At 38.7% G+C, this 24,436-nt stretch overlaps 1 protein-coding gene across 3 annotated transcripts; it reads right to left on the reverse strand.

Moving 5' to 3' along the window:
• Positions 1-1,994: 1,994 nt before the first annotated feature.
• LOC124222650 (acyl-CoA Delta-9 desaturase) lies at positions 1,995-23,300 on the reverse strand. 3 transcript variants are annotated; one of them, XM_046633859.2, is made up of 7 exons: positions 23,212-23,300; positions 7,369-7,640; positions 7,125-7,255; positions 6,830-7,035; positions 6,280-6,465; positions 2,656-5,780; positions 1,995-2,518 (listed from the first exon to the last, which is right to left on the reverse strand). In XM_046633859.2, exons 2-6 carry the CDS (start codon positions 7,625-7,627, stop codon positions 5,426-5,428), a joined length of 1,137 nt encoding a protein of 378 aa, XP_046489815.1. In that variant the 5' UTR covers positions 7,628-7,640; positions 23,212-23,300; the 3' UTR covers positions 1,995-2,518; positions 2,656-5,425. The 3 variants fall into 3 exon arrangements, with proteins under 3 accessions (XP_046489815.1, XP_046489820.1, XP_046489807.1); XM_046633864.2 differs by lacking the exon at positions 23,212-23,300 and adding an exon at positions 12,587-12,816; XM_046633851.2 differs by lacking the exon at positions 23,212-23,300 and adding an exon at positions 12,601-12,814.
• Between the last annotated feature and the right edge of the window lie 1,136 nt (positions 23,301-24,436).

Consider the following 24,436-nt stretch of genomic DNA (forward strand, 5'->3'; position numbering starts at 1 on the left):
CTTGCAAAGGAGTTGTACTAGGTGTTATGGTCAAGTGGTCAAAACTTCTAGAAATATATTCATCTGTGTATCGTATATTTTCTCACTCATGCTAACGTTTTTTACCACATGTGGACAGAGAATAATTGTATTGTAATAATAAATGAAAATGCTCAGAGACATACACGTTTATAAAACCAGTCGTACGTTACGAGATTATTCTGTTATTTAAATATAAAAATCATCGGTATACAAACGACTCGTGCGACATTTCCCACACGGCAAAAGACGTCCTCAAAATGTCCTCAGGATGTACTGTATGTTTATTGCAGACATCCCTGCAACGTCCTAATACATCCCGATGATGTGTACAAGATGTCCCTGGAACATCCAGATGTCCGCATTCCAGATATTCATGGGATTGCACAATACATCCTCTGGATATTCGTGAATATCAGCCGGACTTCCGCGGTACGTTACAGTGAAATGTATCAGAGGTAAATTTTTGTCGAAAAAGTACCATTGGTACATATCGGAATATGTTGTGTGTAATCAGAGGATTTGATAGTCGAATAATTAAATAATAAAGAATGGCATTTTATTGACGTATGTATATAATATACATTCATATACCTATGTATACATGAACTAGACACAGTGATGATCGTTATGAAATAAATTGATCGTTAAAAAAAAAGAAAAAAAAAAATTAGCAATTAAGCAGTCTTTACCCCTATTAAAACAGAAACATTCATCTTTTTTCCATAAATACGATAAAAAAAAAACTCAGAACAAAGCAGTTTTTAGCTCTTCTAAAACCATCAAAATATAAAATGAAACAAATGCTTCTCCTTTTTTTCATAAGTGCATATAGTATTACAATACGTGTAAATTAAATATACATCGCTAATGTAGATTTTCAACTTCTCTATACAAAAGAACTCTACGGCAGAAAATGTTCAATTATTACAAATGACGATGACGCTGCACGTGTGCGATTTGAGGTTATGTTCAAATTAAAGTAAAATTAAATTTATTCAATATTCAAAATGCATACTTACCGCTTTTCATCGGTTCCGTATCCTAGATGTAGTAGTGAACACGTGCCACGTGCACAAACGCCATCAGCCATGTGGCAATAAAAGAGCGCGAATTCTATAATAGCAATTGCGAAGTATCACATATGGAATCACCGCAATCATAGCGCCGAACAGACGTGTGAATTTTTAAATAATACTCACAAAGAAAATGTATATCACCGGTCAAAAATAGTAACAATTTATGAATTAGTCCGAATGAACTGTTACATTATATTACCAGACATACAAACACACACACGCGCGCACGTACATATATGCGCAATTGTGAGTGATGACGATACATGCAAATATATAATTAACATAGACTGTAATTATAAAATGTTGTGGATGCAGCGATTGGATCTCAAATAATCATATAAATATGTCTAAAATATCACACACACCTATATATATATATATATATAGATTATGAAACAGATATTCTATAAATGTCCAGCATGGCCAAGTCCGACAATAGGACGTCCCATAAACATTGACGCGATCCTGGATTTATGCAGGATATCATTAGGGTATCGTAATAGTCCAGGATATATATGGGCTGTATGAGACCTGAGTGGGATATCCCATGGAAGTTTTATACTGTGTGGGTTGTCATCGTTTGACCTATTCACCGCAAGGTGTATCGCAAGTGGTTCAAATTAACGAACAAAGTCCACGCAGACAGGTTTTTGATTACATAATGGCGCAGTTGCGATCATTGAGGAAGTCTGGACGGAATAGTTTGCATTTTCGAAGAGGTATGTACATGCGTAGTAGATTTGAGACATTTTTAGACACTTGTCTGCTTCTATCATCCTTCTTTTCTCTTCTTGCTATTCATCATTAAGAATCGTGAAACCAGATCAGCCGATATTGTACGCGACACTTATGTACGCTGAATCGGAAATTCTGCGATTGGGGAAAAATACGACAATGTTACACATATCACGCAGCTGCGCCTGTGATATGCAACCCGACGTCCAGGACCGTTAAGCGGGTCACAAGCCATTTGGTGCCCGTAGCACGTAATTTTGGTAGAAATATCTGCACGACCAATTATTGCTCGAACATTGGCAGATTATAAAAACCGTTGTTAAATACGTTTACATCACGTTTAGTCCAAGGGGTATATGGCTGGACCCGATACACTTTAATCATTCACGTTATATACACTTTTTTTATGATATACATGTCTTGTGTAAGCAAATTTAGGCAATCCATATTGCCCAAGAATTCGAGTTGCTTCATCATGAGTAGCAGCACTAATTTTTATTCATACTAGGTTTTATCTATTAGTTAATTATTGAGAATAGCAATTCATTCTTTCTTGGTTTAAGTTTTTCAATCTCCGATCGTGTCTTGGTTGCAATTTCTGAATCCGTCTTGCATTGCCGCGTTTTTCCAGAGAACGAACGTATTCCAGTTCGTCCTCTGCAGATGACACTTCATCGATATATTCTCTGTAAGAACGAGAAAATCTTACAAAAAGAGTAAATTGCAATTATTTGTAATCTAATGTTCTTAAATACTGACTTCCTTTGATATCGAATACAGTACATTTTCGAAATGTTGACAGATCCGTATTATATTTACTCACAATGACTAGCTTGAAACGATGCCCAAGGATCCATAGCGCCTACAGTAGAGAAGATCGTTATTGAGATTTGAATTTTGAACGGCAAGAACTACGGTAGAAATGGCAAAACCCAAACATAATAGCCCGAAAACAATGAGCAATTTGTTTGCCATTAACCAGGAAATCATTATTGCCGCTGCTCAGTTTGACAGATACGATTGAAAAACAGAAAGTAACTGATGCAGGGAGATGGATTTAACAAAATATATCTCTTTGTAAACAGATAGTCTTATCAGAACCGTGCGTATGTATCATAAATGTAGATATATCTGTGTTTGTTAAAAAAGAAAAGGATTAATGGGGAGCACGAAAGATTAGATTACATCTAAGCTTTTGTAACATTTTCCTGTAAAGACAAAGAAAAACATAATATTTGTTGAATGAATCTGGCTGTCGAAGCTCTCGAATGGATCACATTTTGTCAATGAATATTTTTTCCCCAATCATCGCAGCAGGGAACATAACATTTCGAGCGCTGTAGGCGATAATAAAAGATCGCTATCGCCGTTAGTAAATAATTCCTTCGACAGTTGAATTACACGATTGATAACATTACACGGAGAAGGAAAACAAAGTAATTTATTTTTTTTTTTTTATCCAGCAGATATGTTTCGATTGCTATCGTTAGCGTCATTAAGTGTGTTGTCGGCATGTTTCTGCGAAAGCAAATAGGCAGTTTATTAACGTAAATGCTGTAAATATACCTGTCGTAATCACTTACAGTTTCTTGCAACAAGTTCAGAACAGGAAAAGCAAATTTTTTTTTATTGTCACCTTGACACTCTTAGGTCGTATAATGTTAGCACAATTATTATCCATAATAAAACATCAGAGTATAAACAGCCATATTTGAAAAAGTGTGGAAATACTCGCGTAGAGATTCTTATAACAGAATTTAAATTCGATGAAAATCATTTAATTTTTTGACGAGACGAAATTCTTCCTTAAAAAATATTCATAAGCAACGATCGTCAAAAATTACCAATAATTGATGATTTCGCCCGTTTCATCTCTAAAGTAATGTATCAACGGCAATCAAGATTAATCGGTCGTTGGGTATTGTAAACTACTAACCCCTACTAAATTATAGAGGCATGTATATGAATTTTATTCCTATGCGTAATATACATACATGTATAAACATATTATATACGTAACAATTATTAATTTAAAAAATAATTTACTTAAAATTTAATTAATTTTTTTGTATAATGTAAAGCCAATACAAGTATGAGGGTCATATGTATGTACCGAAAAGAAGTAATCATAAGACAATACTAATTATACTGAACCGGCAAAATCTAACCACTATATCGTCTGTATACTCTTCAACCATACTAAAAAAGCTCGTGCAGCGCACGGACAAAATGTAGCATAATTGCTATAGTACACCATGGGTATAAATAGATTCAAAATCTTAAAAATTGTCAGCAGTCGAACGGAAATCCGACGTTTGGTTTTCGAGAGATTCAAGTTAGATGTTTATATGTACATCACGGCAATATTTTTTCCACACGATATTGGAAAATTGAGAAGATATTAAACGTTCTTTTATGCGGAATAATGTACACTTACTGTTGTAATTGTGCGTTGCCTCAGACTCGTGAGTCACGACAAGTTCTTTTAGCAATAAGACAAGTTCACATAAATGAATGACGTGAATCAAGTAGGTCTATAGCATGTAATTACTGTCAGGCTGTTGATTTAGCTGTAACCAATTACATTGTAGTTACAAGGGTTCGTGAAAAACATTAAAATGTTTTTCTCTTTCGTTCGTTCTTTCTTTTTATACACACGACACATATTAAGACATTTACGTTTTTCATTGTATATAGGCACCCACAAAGGCAGTTTTGCAGCAAAAAAGATAAGGGGAAGAAAACGTATCAACTCAATTATTTTATCAATTAAAATATCGAATAATAAAAAGTTTCGTACCTATATATTTCATCACATATTGATAAGGCAAATTTTTTAATTTTCTTTCCGCACAAGACGCCAGTCCTGTCTAATACATCTGATTCTACGATTTGTTGCCCATACGTCAAACAATTGTTTTTATTCACAAATATTAATCAATCAAAATAAGCATTGTGATTGTATTTTTTTCTCTCTGTTAATTGACAAATCGTTGTGCGTAGCTGTGAATAATACTTATTCTCTAAAACTCCGTATTGACGTTAAATTTATTCTCAACTTCAGTCGTTATACTGTCCATAATAACACACATTGATCTCATCGTTGGGATCAGCTTTAACAAATTTTGGTTCACGACGCGAATCATGCATATGCAAACGCAATGAATGCATGCGTCGCAATCGATCCATTTCCGAATAATGGATATAAAATTTTGCGGTCAAAGTACAACAAAACCTTGTAAATGGTTTTGACATTAATGAATAATAAGAAAAAAATAAATAAAGATGTTATATTTCGCGTAGTTTTGCCGCGATTCTTTGGTACGTGTAAAATTTAATTAAATTTCATGCATCGACTGCAGTCGATCGGTCATCGTTGAGTGTATCAGACACTCAGATCAGAATAGCAATTATAAGCAATATATTGTTACGTCCCAGCCGGGTACCTGATCTCTCGCAGCGTTCTTCCCAGGACGTAACCGTATATTACCGTATCGTATCATATTAAGAAACCAACGCGAGACGTGAATATAACGCAGTGATTGTACAAAGATCAAAGCAGCCCAGACATCGATCAAACCAGGAAGCCTCTTCTAGTCGGTTTTGTTTGTTATCTGAGCATCAAGAATGTCCTCGGTGTGCATGTCTATGTCGCCCCAACCCCATATCGCGCCTTCGTGCGAGTGCCCGTAATGTTCATCTCGATCGATCCTCGTTCCGTCGCCGGTACGGGCTGCCCTTTTCTTAATCATATTAAGCGGCACGGTTTTCAAATCGTAGGCCTGTCCAAGCCACGCAAAGAAGTCTATGAAAGCGGTCGTGAAATTTGCCCGGTAATTTCCGAGCTCAGCTGCTTTGTAATCCCACGGGAATACGTGGTGGTAGTTGTGCCATCCTTCCCCGAAAGCTCCGAGCGCTATGCGCACGTTGTCCGTCGGGCTGATAGAACTGCAGGAAGAAAATATCCCGTAAGTTTTTATTGAAGTGAAAACTTCTTTAGCGCCGTTGGTGAAAACTGCTTCAGTACGGAAATGATTTGAAACTCGACGAAACGAAATGAAACGACTATCGACATAACGGAAATGTCGATGAAACGGAAATGCAAAACATGAAACGAAATGAAACGACTATCGATGAAACGAATAATTATCCCACTCCTGATATTTCATTCTCCTCATTCTCTCGCAGTTTAGTTTCTGAAGACTCCGCTTCTACCACGTGTGAACTGCGCACAAGTTTTTTTCTATTTTTCTTTCTAAAGGGACGATTTTTTATTTTACTTAATCTTATTTTTTCAAAAAATTGATTCGTACGTAGCATTCTGATTGTTATTGTGTACCCTTCTCTGTCAAATTAGTCCGAAAATCGTAAATTGTTTTACATTAAGGAGTGGAATTACGATGAAACGCGAAAACAAGTACAGAGATAAAAAAGAGGCGTTACTTACTCGTCGTATGGTTTAGTGCCCCAAATATGGGCTGCCGAATTGACAAGCCAAGTCAGGTTCAGTGACAAAGTGTAGCGAAAAACGGTGGCGCAATACCAAGAGTTCATTCCAGTTTCTCCCCAGAAACGACAAGGTACCCACGTTGGTATAAGGAAACAGAATACAGGCATGAGGATGACGTACAACCTGCGAAGCGAGCGTTGAGAGAGAAGGAAAAAAAAGTGTTAATTTATTTTCAGTACAGGGTGACCAGACGCGAAGAACGTGTAATTTGAACACAAATTTAACCTGTTGAAAATCTGAAATGTAGGACAAACCGTTGCATGGCAGCGGTGTGATAATTGTGCAACAAAAGGGGTAAAAAGACGAGAAAATTATTGTAACTGGGGAAATTGCGCATTACGAAAGTTCGCAATTAGGACGAGACTGTGTAAATATGGGGAGTGAGCTTGGAGCCGAGACCGCAAACTTTTGTGAGCACATCCATGTAAACTGGTAACTTTACCGCAGGTAAACAAGACTCGAAAGCTCGGTTCGAAAATTCATTCACCTTCTTTGCCAGACGACTATTGGATCGCTTTCAAGATCGCTCACGTCGACTGTCGCTCCCTTCTCGATCACGTCCCGATGCTTACGGACCAGCAGCCATCCCATGTGCGAGAAGAAGAAACCCCTTTTAGCATTGTGCGGATCGGCATCCGTGTCCGTAAATTTATGGTGGACCCTGTGATCGCGAACCCATTCGCTGAGGTGGTTCTAAACGGGGGGAAATTTTTTAAAAATTATTTGCGGTGATTGGCGATGGTCTGACAGCCCAATTGCCCCAAATTGGAGACGTCATTTACCTGGAATGCCAACGTTTGGAATATCATCAGAATCAGACGCATTGGCCATTTCGCTTTGTATGCTCTGTGCGCCCAGAGACGATGAGCACCGGCCGTGACACCAACAGCACCAAGGGCAGCAACCACCAACGCTGAACGAAAAAAGCGAGCCAATGCATGAGGGGTTCGTTGATTGTTACAAAAAAAAAAAAAAAAAAAACAGAATGGCATTGTGTTATGGTGGTATATTATTTGATCGACTCACTCCAAATCAGGGTCAGAAACTTTGCACCAGCAAAAAATAAGTAGAATCCGTAAAGAGCTCCGATGTGAAGGTAGAGGAACGCTATGACGTTCCGCCAAACTATTCTCCACTTGTACTTGGGCTCGTCTCTCGTTTGCGCTGTTTGCGCTGTGCTTTTCGACGTTGACGGAACTGATTCTGGCGTTTTAGATTGTCTGATATCCTGTTGCGTCGCCTCGAGGAACAGCGTCGCTGTACTACCCAAGAGGTTTGGCGCCATCTTCGTTTACCAGCTAGAATGTCAAATATGACCAAATATGACAAAAGGTTGAGAAGTTGCGGATGATTACGTCTCCACGCATTCTCAGAAATACTCTCGTTGGTGAGTTTTCTGATTCTCATCTCCGTAGATGCGACAAAGACCGCAGTAGGAAAGGAAACGGGTGTTGCAGCTATCTCTCGGACAATGACGGTAAATTCGAAAGGTGAATATCCCCACCGCGATTGCGGCGCGCTAGTGAAATATTGTCTTGCACGATAAATGGAGCACTGCGTATCGGCTTTCTGCATATCTTATGCAGTTCCTGCATTAGGCTCTTCGTATAGTCGCGGTTGAAATAATCAGGCTAGACGTTAAACGTGCCATGACACGCCATCCACCGAGAAGTGTGAAACTTGAGCATAATAGGCTTCACCCCGTGAGATGTAATTCACGGTCTTCGCTATTCTCATCAGCCATACATGAAAGTTCCTTGATTAATGATCGTCGTAAATGTCTCATTGTAGGAATTGTTTTACGACACACTTTCGTGCTGCAAGTGACGGAGCGAGAAATAATTACGCTTCTCAGGCTGTATTGGCACGGGAATATTCGGACCTCGGACAACCGGAATACGGACAATATAAATAACGGCGAACGTCAACCGCCTTCAAAGGTTGAACGCGGAGAGCATCGTGCCAATTGCTCTTCTCTTTGGATCTTGACTTCTCACTTCATATTAATGCCGGTGTACGTGAATGCACGCAGAGAGATTGCACGGTCAAAGAAACTCCCGCTTGTTCCACTTTCAATCTTGCTCTTCGCAAGCTCTATATGTGGATAATCTACATTTTCAAATGGAAAGAGAGAAAGAGAGAAAGAGATGGTTAATTGAATTGCTTGAGTATTACGTTTTTACAGCGTTAACCGTCATACTGAACTTGACGAAGATACAGCCTCCATGAATCAGAAAAAACCGCAGTCCACGCAAGAAATGCTTCTAGCAGTGCAGTGATTTCACTTGTAATTGCTGCACTCAATATCAGACGTTTATCGCACTGCAACAACTTTCCAAGTTCAAGCGGAAATACTTCATCCGAGTAGGTATAATTCAACGCGTAGAGTTGAATTGCACGGTACGCAATTCCAGCCGTGTAAAGCGGTAATTGGCTAATGATACATAGTTTCAAAATTATTTGAATTCTCTATTAATGCCACTATAATTAGCACCAACGTTGCACATTACGATTTACATTTCGTTCAACAGTTTCATCGAGTTCTTATCGCTGGTCTGACGATTTTATCGCGAGGCTTGACACGTTGCATTTATTGTAGACGAGTCTAATTTAAGATCAAAATAGGCGAAATTCCCTTCGGGCCGTTGGCCCCAGTATTCATAGATTCGACTTTCGCTGGGATGCTGGCATTGTCAATCAGGCGCAGCTACACGACACAGTTTTTCTCAATACGTGAAGTGTTACACCGCAATGATCAAAGTTTGAAAGGCAAGTCCCGTTAGCCTTACTGACCCGTTTCAACATGAACTTGGAGGGTTTTAAACACCTTGAAGCAAGTGGAATAGCGTAGGTGTAAATCGTCAACGCATCCGGTGTCCAAAACGAAACGTCGGAAAATGTTTATCCAAGTGTTTTTGTAAATTAGGTACGTTTGCGCCCTAAGAAAACCGGTGAGAATAATAGTCAATTTTTACGACCGATTTATTCACGTGGTAATAAATATTCACCAAAGAAAACCCAAATTTTTCTTTTAGAGCATGAAAAAAAATTCGCGATTTCAAAAATTCCGAGACATTTTCGATGCATTATTCGTCAAAAATCGGTCCCAGTTTCGTACGGAACGAATTCAGGACTCGAGTACTGGAAATATTTATCAAAATCGTATTATTTTTTTAGAATAATGGTAATGGTAATATAATTAATAAAGTGAAACGAGTTTGAGAAAACGGGGACCAATTCTTGCCTCGTGTATTATGGATATTTCGAGGGATGGAGTGACTACGGATCAGCATAGGGGGTAAGTAGGCGTAAAAAGAACGAGTGTCGATGACCGAGTCGCCGAGCCAATTTTCGTCGTGGTAAAAGTAAGAGAGATAGATTATTCACGAACATTTCGCTGGCTGAATGGTTATTCGGTGAAACGGGACGTGGCACACAAATCTAAGACGGCTGCCGGAGATCGCGATGAAAACAGGTTGTTCGAAAGGAGGTCACAGCGCCTTTGGATTCACTGTCAACGACTGCACATGGACCAGCCGCAGAGCGGACGCTGACCTAACGAAATCGTACGAAATGTTATTTCGCAGAGAGGCAGGTTCCGTTTTTACTCCCATCCGTACTAACGAGGCGAAAATATTTGGGCAAATATACGCGGATAAAAATAATTTACTGCTGTAATTCAAGGAAGTTGTTTGGGACTTTGCAGCACTGTCTTATTTCGTGTCGATTACATAAGTTATGAGAGTAACGTGAGAATCTGTATTGTCGTGTTCATTTTTTGAATGTTTTTCTTGGTCCGCTACAACAACTCGACGTTCCCTTCGTTTCTGTGCGCGCGGATCTAATTACGGGCCTAGTTGATGATCTGAAAAACGAAAAATTACAGGCGCATGGGCTATTAGAGTTTTTTTAATTTGTAGGTACAATTTTACGTTAGAAGATTATGGATTTAGTAGCGAACTACGCGTGGCATGATTTAGACGGTATTTTATCGTAAAGTTGCGTATACCTGTAAGTTTGGAAAAAATTGTTTTCCTCATCTTTTCTACACTTGACGTAATAAACAAGTCATTTGTTATTGCAGTTGACAAGCGATTGTTCGAAATCGATGCACACTAAGGTGAAACAGATGTTATCTTTTCATTTTTTCTTGTAAGTGTAATTTGATTATTCATTCAACAATCATGACGTGGCTTAGTGTTTTCAATCAAGTGATAGTAATTGTAACTAATCATTACGCTAGACGGAGGGAAGAGAGGGATACGTGAATTGATTCAAGTAAGAAAATACACAAGAAATTCAAGTAGATTAGCAAAAACGTCAGAGCAACATCAGTAGTACTCGTAAGCATGATTTTAGACGAACTATTGAAACAATTTTGCCAAAATTAGGATGGAAAACAAAGTTTTCGAGGTGAAGATAGTAGGTACTGTACGTGGTCGTGCTTTGCGTAAAAAAGCAAAGCTTTCAGACTATACTGAGAAAAATTCAATTCTTAGGGCTACCAAAAAATTCCAATAAAATGAGTATCGATACAATAACGGTTTCAATACCGTTAAATCTGTTTGCAAATGTAAGAAAAATGAGTATAATGAACAAGAACAGTACCACCTACTGTATTTGCCGATTACCGCTACAAGATTCATTTTCATCTCTTACCCAGAACTCAATTTTTCGGTTACGGTAAAAAATGAAAATAGTTAAGGACTGAACAAGAATCACAATTATAAACTTCTCTTTGCGTAAGCCGCCAGTTTTCTCGTGCAATGATGTTTTAATGTGTTTTGCCCCCTTCTTAAATTTCATGTTTTACTATACATAATGTATAGCCTCGCATGGAGGAAGTGGAGCGGTTGATCGTATTGCATAAGCGACTGTAATAATACCTCGCAAAAACCGTATCATGAGCATATTACGTATACGTGTTCTGAACACATTTTTTTCGTGCCTAAAACCGTAGAGGCCATTGCGGATATTTTACTACACATAACTAGTCCAAACATGGGCACAGATTTTAACGTTACAAATATCATGCACCTGTCCTTAAAGCATATAACGGTTAACCATTTGGTTATACCAGAATGCAAGGATTCAGGCAATCAGTCAATTAGTTATTTAGTAAAAAAAAAAAAAAAACCTAAAAGTTAGATGACTTTTCTAGTTAAAAACAGATTTTGAGACAGAGCAAACAGTCACCCAAAACTAAACGGACTGTACTCGTAAATTTTTAACGGAACTCTGAACCGAGGTTGGTGCGCAAAACCGAATGAAACAAATAGTTATTGATTCTCTGTGTAGAAACGGGATTTGAGCTCGGGAAAACATTAATACTGTAGGATGCGAGATGTTGAGGCTGCTTGTAATTAATTATGAAGTTCTTCTTGTAAAACAGATCCAATTTCTGATAAAGACAACATGTTATCGTATCATCGATCGTATTTTTTTTTTTATAGTACTCGACGTTGCGATTTATAGCTACATACGACGGTTACGATGACGGGTGTAACTACTATCGCGACATAGACGAGGTTTTGTTTCTATGAAGAACTGCGCGTTTACTATTCGCGTGCACATGAGGTATAACGTCCAAGGAATGGGGTTTGAAAATTGTGTCAAATTCGTAATTACACAAGTCGTATAATTTTATACCGATCGTTACGACAAATCGGGCTTTCTTTATTAAAATTGCCAATACCGAACGATTGGAAAACTTTTTCTTCCATTATTCTTTACCGTTTTTTTTTCATCTCTCCTACTTTGAATGCGGTTTGAGCGAAGGTGAATAAAACTTATTGCTTTCGGATTGATTCAAACTATGGGTTGAATCGAATTACACTTAAACCGCGTTCCGCACAACCGTTGTACAATTATAACATGCCGGACATAAGAAATATGACACAGAGATACATTTCTCGGCCACGCAAGTCGGCTCGGCGTGACGCCACCGCGTATCCCTCATTTATACCTATGCGTTGTACCATTACCCCAGTACCTCGGAAACGAGAAATTGTTGCCATGGTTTATTAACCTAATCACCTCGGAAGCCGATTAGATACGCTCGTGAATTCATGCCATACGCAACAACGCGACCGAGTCACATTCGAACGTTACAGTAATCGGAAAATCAAAAGATCGTTGATCACGATGGATCTAGGTACACATCGGTTAGACGATGCGATCATGGTCAAAGTGGCAAAACTCCCAGTAATTTCCCAAGACTCCCTTTCCAAGTGCTTACATATACCCCGTCGGACTTACATGGTCGATCGGCTGGCGGATGAAGTGCTTCGTCTCCAATGTCAAAACCGCGTACACTCAACACGGTTGTAAAACAATCACTCTGATCTGGTTGTCTCTGGTTTGGAGTAAATCAACTAAGAGTCCGACTTGCGGACGATAGGTATCGTAGTTAACTGGCAAGTACCGGAGGATGCAGGACCGTGAAGCCCATTTATGAGCTTTGCTCTACCCGCGAAAACGAAACGAGCCGCCCCTCTTTGCGCGAAATGAAATAAGATAACGTCCAAGTGTAGGTATGCGTGTCGCCTCGTCCCTCTTTTCCTCTTCCCCCTCCTGCCCTTCGTCGTCTTTCTCCTCCTCGATCATCCGGCTACACATTCTCCCACCTACTCGAGTCGGCTGCTTCTCATCCACCTCCAGGCACTCCGGAAATCGGCAAAGGACACCACTCTCCTTAGGTCCCGACGTGACGCGTTGTTCTGTTTGGAGGCATTAAACCTGTAACCAAACGCTGCGATTTCCATCCTGGTGGCGAAGCGGTACTCAAGCATAATGTCCGTACAAGTGGAACTTTTCCGTTGTAGTTCTACGGTATTCTCTCTTTCCTCGTTTCTTCTCGATTTACTTTTGTTACAGGCCTACTGTGTTCCATTCTAGCGGCAGTGCTCGTCCACCGCTGCAACGGTACCAGGATATCGGAACGGCGATCGATGTGGTTCAAAGTGGACCGATTCTTTAGCGCTAGTATCTCAAGAAGTCTCCGTGATCGACTAGCTTCGATCATCCGACCAATCCGGTACTAGCAATTCTTGATACAAATCCGAATCGATTCGGTGAAAGTAAAAATGGGTTTTGATCGACGTCATCGATGATTTTTGTCCTTTTTTGTTCTGATTTTGACTCCCGCGGATTACTTAACCGCTCGAATAAAGAACTATGAAAGCTGCTACCGTCCCGTCGTTGCGGGTATAAAATATTCGAACGTCGTTGAAGAAGGATCGGCACGAAGACGTGGGTTTTTCCCCGTGCGAATACCGTTACGAAGTAATGTTCCTGCTGCGTTCGTTTGTCTAATACACCCATGGAGATTTTGCTAATTGAACAGAAAAAACACGCGCTAACGCATAAAAAGAAGTTTGACCTTCGACTAATCGATTTCGAGTACTGCAGAAGCAGTTTCGCGCATATCTATCAGAAAAACTGTGGGTGCTTACACGGATACTTAGACTGTTGTAAGAAAAAATTTTACATGTGCAAATTTACGAGTTAACGAAGATTATAGTGTTATTTTTTGCGATCTGCTAAATCAATTAGAATCTATGTACATGGACAGTATTAATACGATGATGTGAGTTTTAAGACAAGGAGTATTGATTTCGATGAGGGTAAAAAAGAGCATGCTTACGACCAACGACGAAAAATCCAACTTAAAATAGCGGACTTTTTGTCCAACAGTGATGATTTCACTATAAAAATCAAACCTCTCGAAATCTCAAGCTGGATCAGATCAAATATACCGAGTCAGGGTGGGCAGCTGGAATGGCGGCTAAATATGTCCCAATATAAATACTTATATCCAAAGTGTAAATTCAATCGGACGCCACGATCAGACTTTCAAAGACGGACTTCGGCACGTCGGATTCGACTTCCATCCTCGCATTCCGATCAGGATTCCACTTATAAATTGTGGAATATAATGTAAAATGCAAATTCTTTTCGGCCTACATAATTCACAACGAAGAAGTATTTTTCTTGATATTTTTATTTTTTAATAATTTATCCCAGATACTCTTTCAGGATGAAAGATCTTACTTCGGATAAAAAGGTTACAAGAACATCATCTCTGCATTATCACGCTTGCGGTCACGCGTACTTGATCCAAGATCACCCGACGCCACACGAGCCGTGATTATCACACCGTACGAAATCTGCAGAGGAAGAATCGAGATTAATTTGTGTAACGGCGATCCTCGCGTAGGAATATAATATTGGAAAAAGAAGCCATCGAGAGGTTAGCCGAACAGAACTTCTCACCTCGTTTCTGAAAAAACTGTCAAGGTTGAAGATTTCGTCGCAGTTCTGCTATAGTATAATAATGCACGGAGAGACTTTTGGTATCAATGTTTGTTGTATCGCTTATTCATAATTACAATAAAAGTTGCGAATTTAGGGATACTCGGGCATTATAACAGTCATTCGTACAATAATAGGAAATCATAGTGTTTCTAGGCGAAGAATTGTAATCTCGACGGACAAGAGTTAGTGATGTACGTTTGTGAAAAGCATTATTTACCGTTGACAAATTGGAAGTGTGAAAAAGTGATGTGGATATTTAAGAAGTTTTTCAGAAATAGCTCTGGAAGTAAGTATTTCGAATAACGCAAGTTTTAAGAAATTTATCAAACTTTAATACTCTCGACGAGAACGCGAATTGAATTTAGAGATACCGATACATACTTTCTGCGACTGGGACTTAAGAGCAATTCTAAAAGACCATACGAGGTATTGACAAATCTTTCCGAAATGTTCTGATTTTTGTCGAATTTCAATATTTGAAATCTTGTAACCGACAATTTGTATAATAACTTTATATATATCACGTACAATAATGTTTCTCAATTACGCAGACGTTCAAAATATTACCAGCTGTAACTTTTCATCTGCACTTTAAATTTCCTCGTTACCTGTTAATGAGAATGTTCAAAGTCTCATTGCCAAACGTAAAATCTATGCCATTTCCATATACTAACTGGACTGAAATAGAGAAAAAAAAAAAAAAAAAAGAAATGTCGACTCGCCCATATCCGATGTTAAAATAATATTATCTCCCGTCGTCGTGTAACAGATAAAGTGACGCAAGCATTTTTCGCCGAAAGTTACGTGAAAACTGAACGAAACTAGAAACTCTCTCAGCCCGAACATTACGTGGCTTTTGTTTAAATATTGTACGTATTCGACAAGTCGAAAGATGCGCCGAACCTGCTTGTACGGACGTGTACCTCGCAAGGATACACGTATCATGTGCCCGAGACTGGCCTTGAATATTGCGAGTTTGGACTTTGGACTCAAAGCAGGGTCGACCGAGGGCACCAAAGAGGTAAACCACATGGGAAAAGAAATAGTTAGAGAAAAAAACGAAAAAAAAAACGCGAATTAAACTTTGTTGTTAGACGCTGGCTTGGACAATATAAACCGGTAGACACTAGGCAAGCCATTACACCTAAAATGAACAATTAACGTTTGCCTTGCATGCAATGATTCCTACAGCGACTGCTGGGTAAAATGCTTCGACAGATCCATTTAAAATGAAATACGCAAAATGCTTTTAAAAATGTAATTAAAATGGGTAAACGTAAATGGTTACTTTGACAATATTTAAAATGTTGATTTAAATGAAACCATTTCAAATATCACCCAGCAAAGTATACGTATATATGTATACGCGTACTATATAACAATAATAACTATTATTATTTTTTACATGGTGTGACGTTTCATTACGTCGTCGTTCTTACTATGTATACGTATGACAGACTTTAAAGATGACTAATATGAAGTTGCAAGACCCCTGCAGAGATCAGTAAACTCTTGTCCCTATTAACTATTTTTAACCGTGTAAAATAAAGTGTTTTAATTGTGCAAAGTATGGAGAAAAAAAAGGACGAAAAAAAAAACACATCTCAGCCTTGAGTCACTTGAACTGTTTCCCCGGATCTGCATTTACGTATACCTACAAATATCTGCGCATGCAATCCATCGCGCACAGTTTATGTCCCCGTCAAATATTTGTGCGGTATAAACTTCCACGGGCTTCAAATACTCACGTGACATATTTACCGGGCGCACGTCAAGGCTGCTTTTTCCGTTCAATTTTCTCCACCTTATTTTGAAAAATTAGCATTCCATAAAACCAAGATCCTATCTGCTCACGGAGATGATAGGGAGCCGAAGAAGAAGTAAATATGGGTCACAAGCTCGAAGAAATTTTATCGCTTTGGCAAAACGGTACATTCGTTCACTTTATTACCGCGATTAGAATATTATTTTTTTTTCCACGTTTCGTTTCAGGCAGAAGAAGTCGGCCGCCTTCAATTGTTCCGTCTCTTTCCTTTTCTCTTTCTCCTCCGTTTCTTTTTATTTTTTGCTCACAGTATCGGAGTGTATTATACACAAGGAATACCGGTACGCCACTTGCTGTGCGTATTTAATTAATGGCATTCGCGCCGGATTGTGAAAAGTGTAAACATAACAGCGCGACATCTTCCACACGCATGTAAACTTCTACAAATTTACCCACAAGTACCGATTTTTCCTTCTCCTTCGTTGTTTGTTCAACTTATTTTTTTTTCCTCAGCGTTCATTCTAAATTCCGTCCCCACATCGTTGACACAAAAACTAGAAATTGACGTGAAATTTATGGTCGCTGGATCGCGTGGTCGATGTCACGTCACGTTTTGCATATTAATTAAGACATTTTCGAATCGACTGCCCTGGCATATAATCTGCCATTGGCTGTTTATGGTTCACTCTTAATTATTACGATGCAATTTGATGGGTCGCGGTCTGTGACAATTATAAATACGCTCGTTAATATAGCAACAGCCCGGAGAGCGGGTACTTATCAAAAAATTACCGCGACGGATCAATCACACTACTCGATATTGCGGTTTTATTTGAAGTGGTCAGTGGTATGAGATAAGTGCCCGTCCCAGTTATTGACCTTTTTGGGTTGTATCTGTTCGATCCTTGATTCCAAAAATACAAAACAATAAAAATAAATAAACAATTTTTAATCGAGAAATTGACAATTTTTGCTCTCAATTTATGATTTTGGAAGATGAAACGTTCAATAATTCGGTCTAAACGTGTCAATAACTGGCACAATTACCTCATACCTATACAGATTAAATTGCTAACAATTTTAATGGCTTAATACGCATCCGCTAAAATTCAGATCTTATGTCAGGTCAACCAACATTCATAAATTCAGATGACAGGTCGCCGCGATATATGTAACCTAAGAAACATTGGTCACTCTGACAAAACAACTGAATTTTAGCGCATGCGCATTAAATTATTCGGTCGTTAGCAATTCACTCTGTATACAACAATTATTGCGACACGAGACATAGCCGGGAAGTTTAGAACACATCGAAATCTCGGAACTTCCTCGGTCTCTGTGCAAATATTTCCTCACAGCGGATGTTACGTACACTCAGCTCGGCTAACGAGGATTACTTGCCAAACGAGACACGCGGAGTGGTCGAATTGTCACCGAAAAACGAGCCTTTCGACGTTATTACGGATGAATTTTCTCCACGTTTCTGTCTAATTATCTCGACTTTTTTCACCCGCAGATTGACAGACTATGGTTACACGATAAAATACTTTCTTTATATTATTATAGAATAAATAATGCGACGCGTAACGGCATGCACACGGGGCATTCCACGCCAATTCGACATGGATCTGACTCTTGACCTGTAAGATTTGACCGACATTTTTTTATATGATTGTTTAGACTTTCGACAATAATCACCTTTTTTCGCTTTTTTTGAAACCATTTGAATGAAATTATACAATTTTTCGACACGACCAGATTGATCGGTACGATTTTAGCATCTGAAATCATTCTGAAAGATCCTGTGTTGGTTATCAAAATTATTAAGCTCTGAAGCGACGCGGGTCAGCGTTTTTTACTAATTCACGAAAAATCGGAAAGAAGATTTAGTCCAGTGTAGACGGTCATTGGAACATTCTTATATGTAACGCTAGATTTTTGAAAATTTTTTCAAATTTTCTTCTTAGAGATTTGTTTCTTCAAGATGAAAACACGCGGGATCAAAGTTTAAAAATTTTCACATCAGACACGGGATGTTTCAGAATTATTTCAGATTCTTTAATTGTGTCAATGGACTGTTTTTGCGAGCGACGATAATTATATAAGTAGACATAGTCGGAATGGTAAAAAAATACGCGGAATTACGTGAGCGGCAACACGAAACCCGGAAGCTGATCACGAAAGTCAAGGTTTAAGTGTTACTGGCAACTCAGATTGTATCTCGACTATCTCATATACTATACGTATAATGAATGAAATGAGTTATATTTAGGTGATATGAGTAAGATTATTTAATTATCGTACGGAGCAGAAGTCGGTAACATTAGATACGTATACCACGTGCATACGCGACGCAGCAACAAAAATTATATCATGCCTTTTACGCCTTTAGCAAAGCAGGAGAAAAAAAAATAAAAAAAACACGTTATAAGAGGCAAGGTAGAGTAATCGTATAGATTCTCATAAAACGTCATAGTTGACCTTCGCATTTAAGGAGCTGGTGAGAAATATAATTGCTTCAGGCCGCGTGTCATAAAATCATAATTACCCAGAAATAAACTGGGAACTTCTGTAAATAATAGTGAGGAAAAATATATTGTTCGTGATTTGTGAAAAAATGAGCATCAATGTAGCTTATTTTACGAACCGTGTAAAACGAATAATTGCATTTAGGTATTTCACTTTATAATCTTACTGTATGACCGATCATTTTTTACATAATAGATAGAGTATGTACGGGTACATAAATAATAAATATACAGTATAAATGCAATGAAAATTTTTTTCATCTCGTATTACTGCGATATTTAATGCGTATGAAAAATTTCGATACACTTTCAGGAAATATTTGCCTTTAGCGATATATTTTGTCACGTCAAGACTTAATTCTGCTGGAATATCGCATCAGTTTACGGACAGGAAATACGAAGTTGCGCAAGTTAAATTATAGCGTGTATCTCACCAATCGAGATTGCTAGAATAGGGCGAAAATTTTCGTCGAATAGCGTAACCACGACCGTAAAACAATATGATTGATAAAAATAATAAGAACAATGATCACAATCTGTAGGTTTCACTTTTTTAGGATGTAATTCATTCACAAATATTTTACGATGGCGCCGTATATATGCAATATGCGATAAATTTGCCTCTTAAACCAATTTTAGTTGAGGTGAAAAAATTGTTTTCAACTGCTTCCCTAACTTAAGCAATCAAATTTACAATATCTGCGCATATTGGACATACGCACGTGTATATATCTTAAACATTAAAATCTCGTCATTGGCGTATAATAGTTGCGTGATGCAAAGATTTAATTCTCGGACAGTATCGTATTGTGGAAATAGTTTGGCGTGGGAAACAGAGGTAAGAAACATTACCCACATCGAATGAAATTACTCCGTGTAATACGAATTAAGAAGGATCTGATCAAATTTTCGAAAACGAACGAGGCAAAAGGTGGACGAATAATGAGTTGCTCAAACAATCCGTGGCACATGGCTACCGAGTCTAAAGGACCTGCTGTAGTGGATAACACGCGCTATTTTTCATATCTCGTATCCATTACTATCCATTTCCATTCGGGTTATTCCCGAAAGAAAAAAATACCCTGGTAAACACTGCATGCTGGCGTACAAGTCTAATGGAATTATAACAAGTTTCAGATTATTGTCAATACTTTTTGTAGAGTTTATTAAGAGATAGTTGTATACTGAGTAAATTCATGAAATTATTATAGAAGATGCTTCGTTACGAATCACTTCAAGTTTGTTAAAAATATATTAGATTCGTTCGACTTCAATTTGGGATGTGTCATTTTATGCAGAAGACTGTTTTCGAATAATTCAATGAAACTGTTTTTCACAATCTTCGTATTATTGAATATTTAATGTTACAGCAGTGTACCGTTAATGACTATGATTGACAAATGGTAATATTGTATTAACTGCTGAACAAAAACAAATAAATAAAAATCAGTTTCAGTGATTTCTTAGAAGACAGTCTTCTGAATAAATTGTGGAGTGAATTCGATCAAATCGACTAGATTTTCAATAATATTGAATCGACCATAAATCAATTCTCGATATCTGACCAATCGTTCACGATTCCATTATTTTCTGTTCTCGTATTACTGAAGAGGTCTTCGAGGCTAAAGAATGTGATAATTTAATACATACACAATATACCGTTATCTCTCGATAAAATTAATAAGAAGTATCGCGTTTCTGACCATCGAATTAGGGGGGCCCCCTAAGCTCTGGATGGAACGGAGAAATTTTTACGAGTGAGCCACATCGCGGGACCGAGAACGGCACTTGCTTCGAAGAAATTTTTCATCTCCACATAAGGCGGGGAGTCAGCAGGGAGTAAGCACAATGAGAGGCCGGATTGGCGGTCAGGCATTAGTTGTAAGTTTGTACTACTTTTCATAACCGAGATGCAGAGACGCGCAGAGATGAAAACGTGGCAGGCATTATACGATCGGTCAATATAGCCGTCGGCGTTTGCTTCGCGTTTGATCACGTCGTACGGTTTGAAAGGTAGGTTTTATCACAGCGACGGCCGGCAGCTGACGCAAACTAATCTTCGTCTCTTTTTTCATTTCCTAATCTCACGCCAGTCACTCATTTCCGACTCGCGAAGGCGCTGGAGTAATTGCAATTTGACCCAAAAGAAAGACGTACACTTGGCCGCAGTCATTCCGACGAGTTGGTTACGTTGGCAATGCTGATTCGGATCGCAGCGCCACCGCCGACTGGCCGCGAAGGAGGTTTAATCTTTTTCAAAATAACCATAGAGATAATAACATATAGAGTGGGAAAGAGAATGGAACAGCCGGAACGTCGATAAAGAAAAAAAGAAAAAAAAAAAAAGAGAGAGGAAGATGAGGTAGCCTTATCTATCCTTACTTTTACTGTTTTTCACGTGCATAAAAAGAAATGAGTTTACATTTTTTTCGGTATGCATTCACATCTGTCCTCGTTTGCACGCATAAATGCTTCTGCAGACAAGGATAGATGAGGTAGAGTAAAATGCATAGATGCCTTAACCTTCCGGTGAATTTTTTTTCCCTCCAAAAGGAAGTGTGACTTTGATTCTGTACGAATCATGTGACAATGCATCCCATTTTCTCACGTTAGCTGTGTCGCCAGTCATATTTAAGATCCGTAGACTTTGATATTTGGAGATGTATATATCAACGTCGAAATCAACAAGGGCACCCCTTTAATGGTAAATTCGAAAATGAAATCGAATAATTATACGGAATTCGCGATGCGGCTTAGACGCAATAAATTAGAAATAAAACCGGACGTCTGCGTTTGAAGGTTTAGGAGAATAAAAACTGGTAGCCTAATCCTGATATCATAAGATTAAGAGGACTAAATGTGAATAATACAAATTATACCTTACATTCGTAATTATTATATAGGAATTTTTTTAAAGCTACTTATAACCAAATAACGAATAGGATATTATGCAATTCTATCGATCTCTCCCAAAGTAAAAAAATATTAAAACATTCTCGACATGCAAAAAAGTAAAGGTGCATGTTAGACACGTTGAATATTTAACGATCCACAAAATATGGACTACGATGTTTTGAGACGCGTGCAATTTTTCGGCTAGTTCACAGGCAAGAGAGGACTATAATTGACTTAAACTAGAGGACATCGTGTGTATATATATACATATACATGCACCAGTAAACTTGATAATATGCTAATTACTGGATATATTTCTTATTCCGTGAGAATTACTCCAAGAATTCATCCATCGTCGGACTTCCGGGGATCCAATAAACTCGCGACGTTTCGACCTTGCGTTACAACACAGAATTCTCCGGATTTTTCAATCTCTAAATTTTTTACCGGATAATCCGATGAAGCGAAAGAAATTCAGCGTGTTAATGAAAACAGTGATAATAACAGTGACACACTGATAATAAACGTAGCCAAAGAGCAGAAATTTTAATATACACCGCAAAACGCGCGGCGCTGTAGATACCGTCACGTTTCAACCGTTCACAAGGTATTCAGGTCACGTTCGGTATGACAATAACGAGTCACGGGGTCGTAGTTTTGACGTTTCGGTATAATTCTTACTACTTAATACATGCATGTACCTATTCGTATATGTATTCGGTTAATCCTCGAACCCACGGTAATTTTTCATGCTAATTACAATACGGTGTGAAAACGGTTCAAGACAACTGACCAATTGTTGAAAAATTCTGACTGGGAATCGCACTTTTCAACCAATTGCTTAGAAACTATTTTGAATTTTGCGTAGACACGTGGGTAATGGGGATTGATTGGTGAACGAGTAAATTGACGTTACTTTCAATGATACCTATAATACAGCCAGTCGTACGTCTGCAGTACCTAAGTCTAGAAGGTGCTGGGAAAATAAAAATTTTCACTCCGACTACGGTTTGGATAAAAATGTTGAAAAAGGTTTATTAACTATTTTCTATGGTCACTGTATAGGTATAATTTACATAAAATGTTCTACAATGTAATCATGGCACAGCCTCTTTAATGCACGTAAAAGCATGTAATCATTATAATAACTACGAAAATATATGTAAACCTACGTGTAAAACGTACATACGTATCAGCTATGTCGAAGCGAACTCTACTACTGCAGTTGTTCGATAAAAAAGCACTAAGCGTACAGCAAAATTTTTGTGCCTATAATAGTTACATTCTACCCTCGAAGGGGATGTTAAGTAGCCGATTTTACGTACGTACTAATTGTGAGCAATAAAGGGAAACGAGGTCACCTACGTAGCTGCGGATTTCTCATTGCGGTTTAACCAGCATCGCACTTAACGATTATTTCCTATCGTCACTGCGGGCACCGAGCAGTGCACTTGTAAAACGAACTGATTGTGGAAGCGCAGTGCTGCGGCGAGCGGCGGCTTCAAAGCCTCGGAAATTCACTAATCACGCCGAGAAGTGCTGCCCGAGGAACGTTTGGCCGAACTTGAACCGCGTCGGTAAAAGAGAAATCTGACAGAGATGCGCGCGTTCGTAGTTTCCCCGTTTTTCAACGAAAGTCGATGGTAGGCCCATATCGGATACTGGACCCTGATTTTCACTCCTTTCTCACCCGTGAAATCGGTCATAAGCGTCATACACACCAATCGAAAGGAAGCTTTGAACGGAAAATCTTCATTTGACGAGTGAAAAATAAGTCAGAATCAGGAACCGTGCTCTAGAGTACTTATCGGCAGTAGATAATACAGATCACTGTAGCGATCGAAATGAAACAAACTACAAGCACTGACAATTGACGTTGTTGCGGGTTGAATAAACAATTTAGTAACTCTGTGTGCTTGAATTAATTGCAAAACCATGTTTATCGTCGAACAGCACATCTCCATCGTAAATCAAAATATGGATTTACGGGGCAAATAAACTAATCGCGCCAGTCTTACACCATAAGGCAATGCGATAACTGAATGGGTTCCACTCGGGGTTGCCACCTATCCGGGTTTTGGCTTCTTTACTCCGGGTTCGCGGTGGAAAATTAAATCTTCGGGTCAAACGTATGACCCATTACATTTTTGCCCCCCTCATTTCTCGATCCACGGGTCGGTAGTTGGCGTGAGGTGGCAACCATGGTTCCGCCATGGCATTGACCGAAGCTATTCGTGTATAAACTTACATATCCCGGCTGCGTTTATGAAGAAACAAAAAAATAGAAATTGGTCGACGCCTCGTGCAAGGTGAACCAGACAATTAGCGATTGTTCTCCGTAATCGAATTCAACGTTTTTGACGGTATATTTATTCGGAAGATCAGCTTGTCTACGGTCTATTTGGTATAATTCTTCGATAGGCTGGGCATTAGCTAGGAATTCCGCGGAGCGTAACCTCGACATTTGTGGATGGCGAGAAAGGAAAAAAATACACATTAGTATATTCAACTTCGAAATTGCCGAATGAATATGAAAGTCTTGCAGTTGATGTGGTGAATAAGGTTTCGAATCGACTGGCTCGTTGATTTC

The sequence above is a fragment of the Neodiprion pinetum genome, chromosome 1, assembly GCF_021155775.2.
Source record: "Neodiprion pinetum isolate iyNeoPine1 chromosome 1, iyNeoPine1.2, whole genome shotgun sequence".
NCBI lineage: Eukaryota > Metazoa > Arthropoda > Insecta > Hymenoptera > Diprionidae > Neodiprion > Neodiprion pinetum.

What these genes read in the sequence shown, in the direction of transcription:
- LOC124222650 (XM_046633859.2), bottom strand. Translation starts at nt 7,627, where the DNA reads ATGGCGCCAAACCTCTTGGGTAGTACAGCGACGCTGTTCCTCGAGGCG. An exon ending in GTTTCTGACCCTGATTTGGA is followed by an intron (nt 7,256 to 7,368) that starts GTGAGTCGATCA and finishes TTTTTCGTTCAG; the next exon opens with CGTTGGTGGTTGCTGCCCTT. An exon ending in TCCAAACGTTGGCATTCCAG is followed by an intron (nt 7,036 to 7,124) that starts GTAAATGACGTC and finishes CCCCCCGTTTAG; the next exon opens with AACCACCTCAGCGAATGGGT.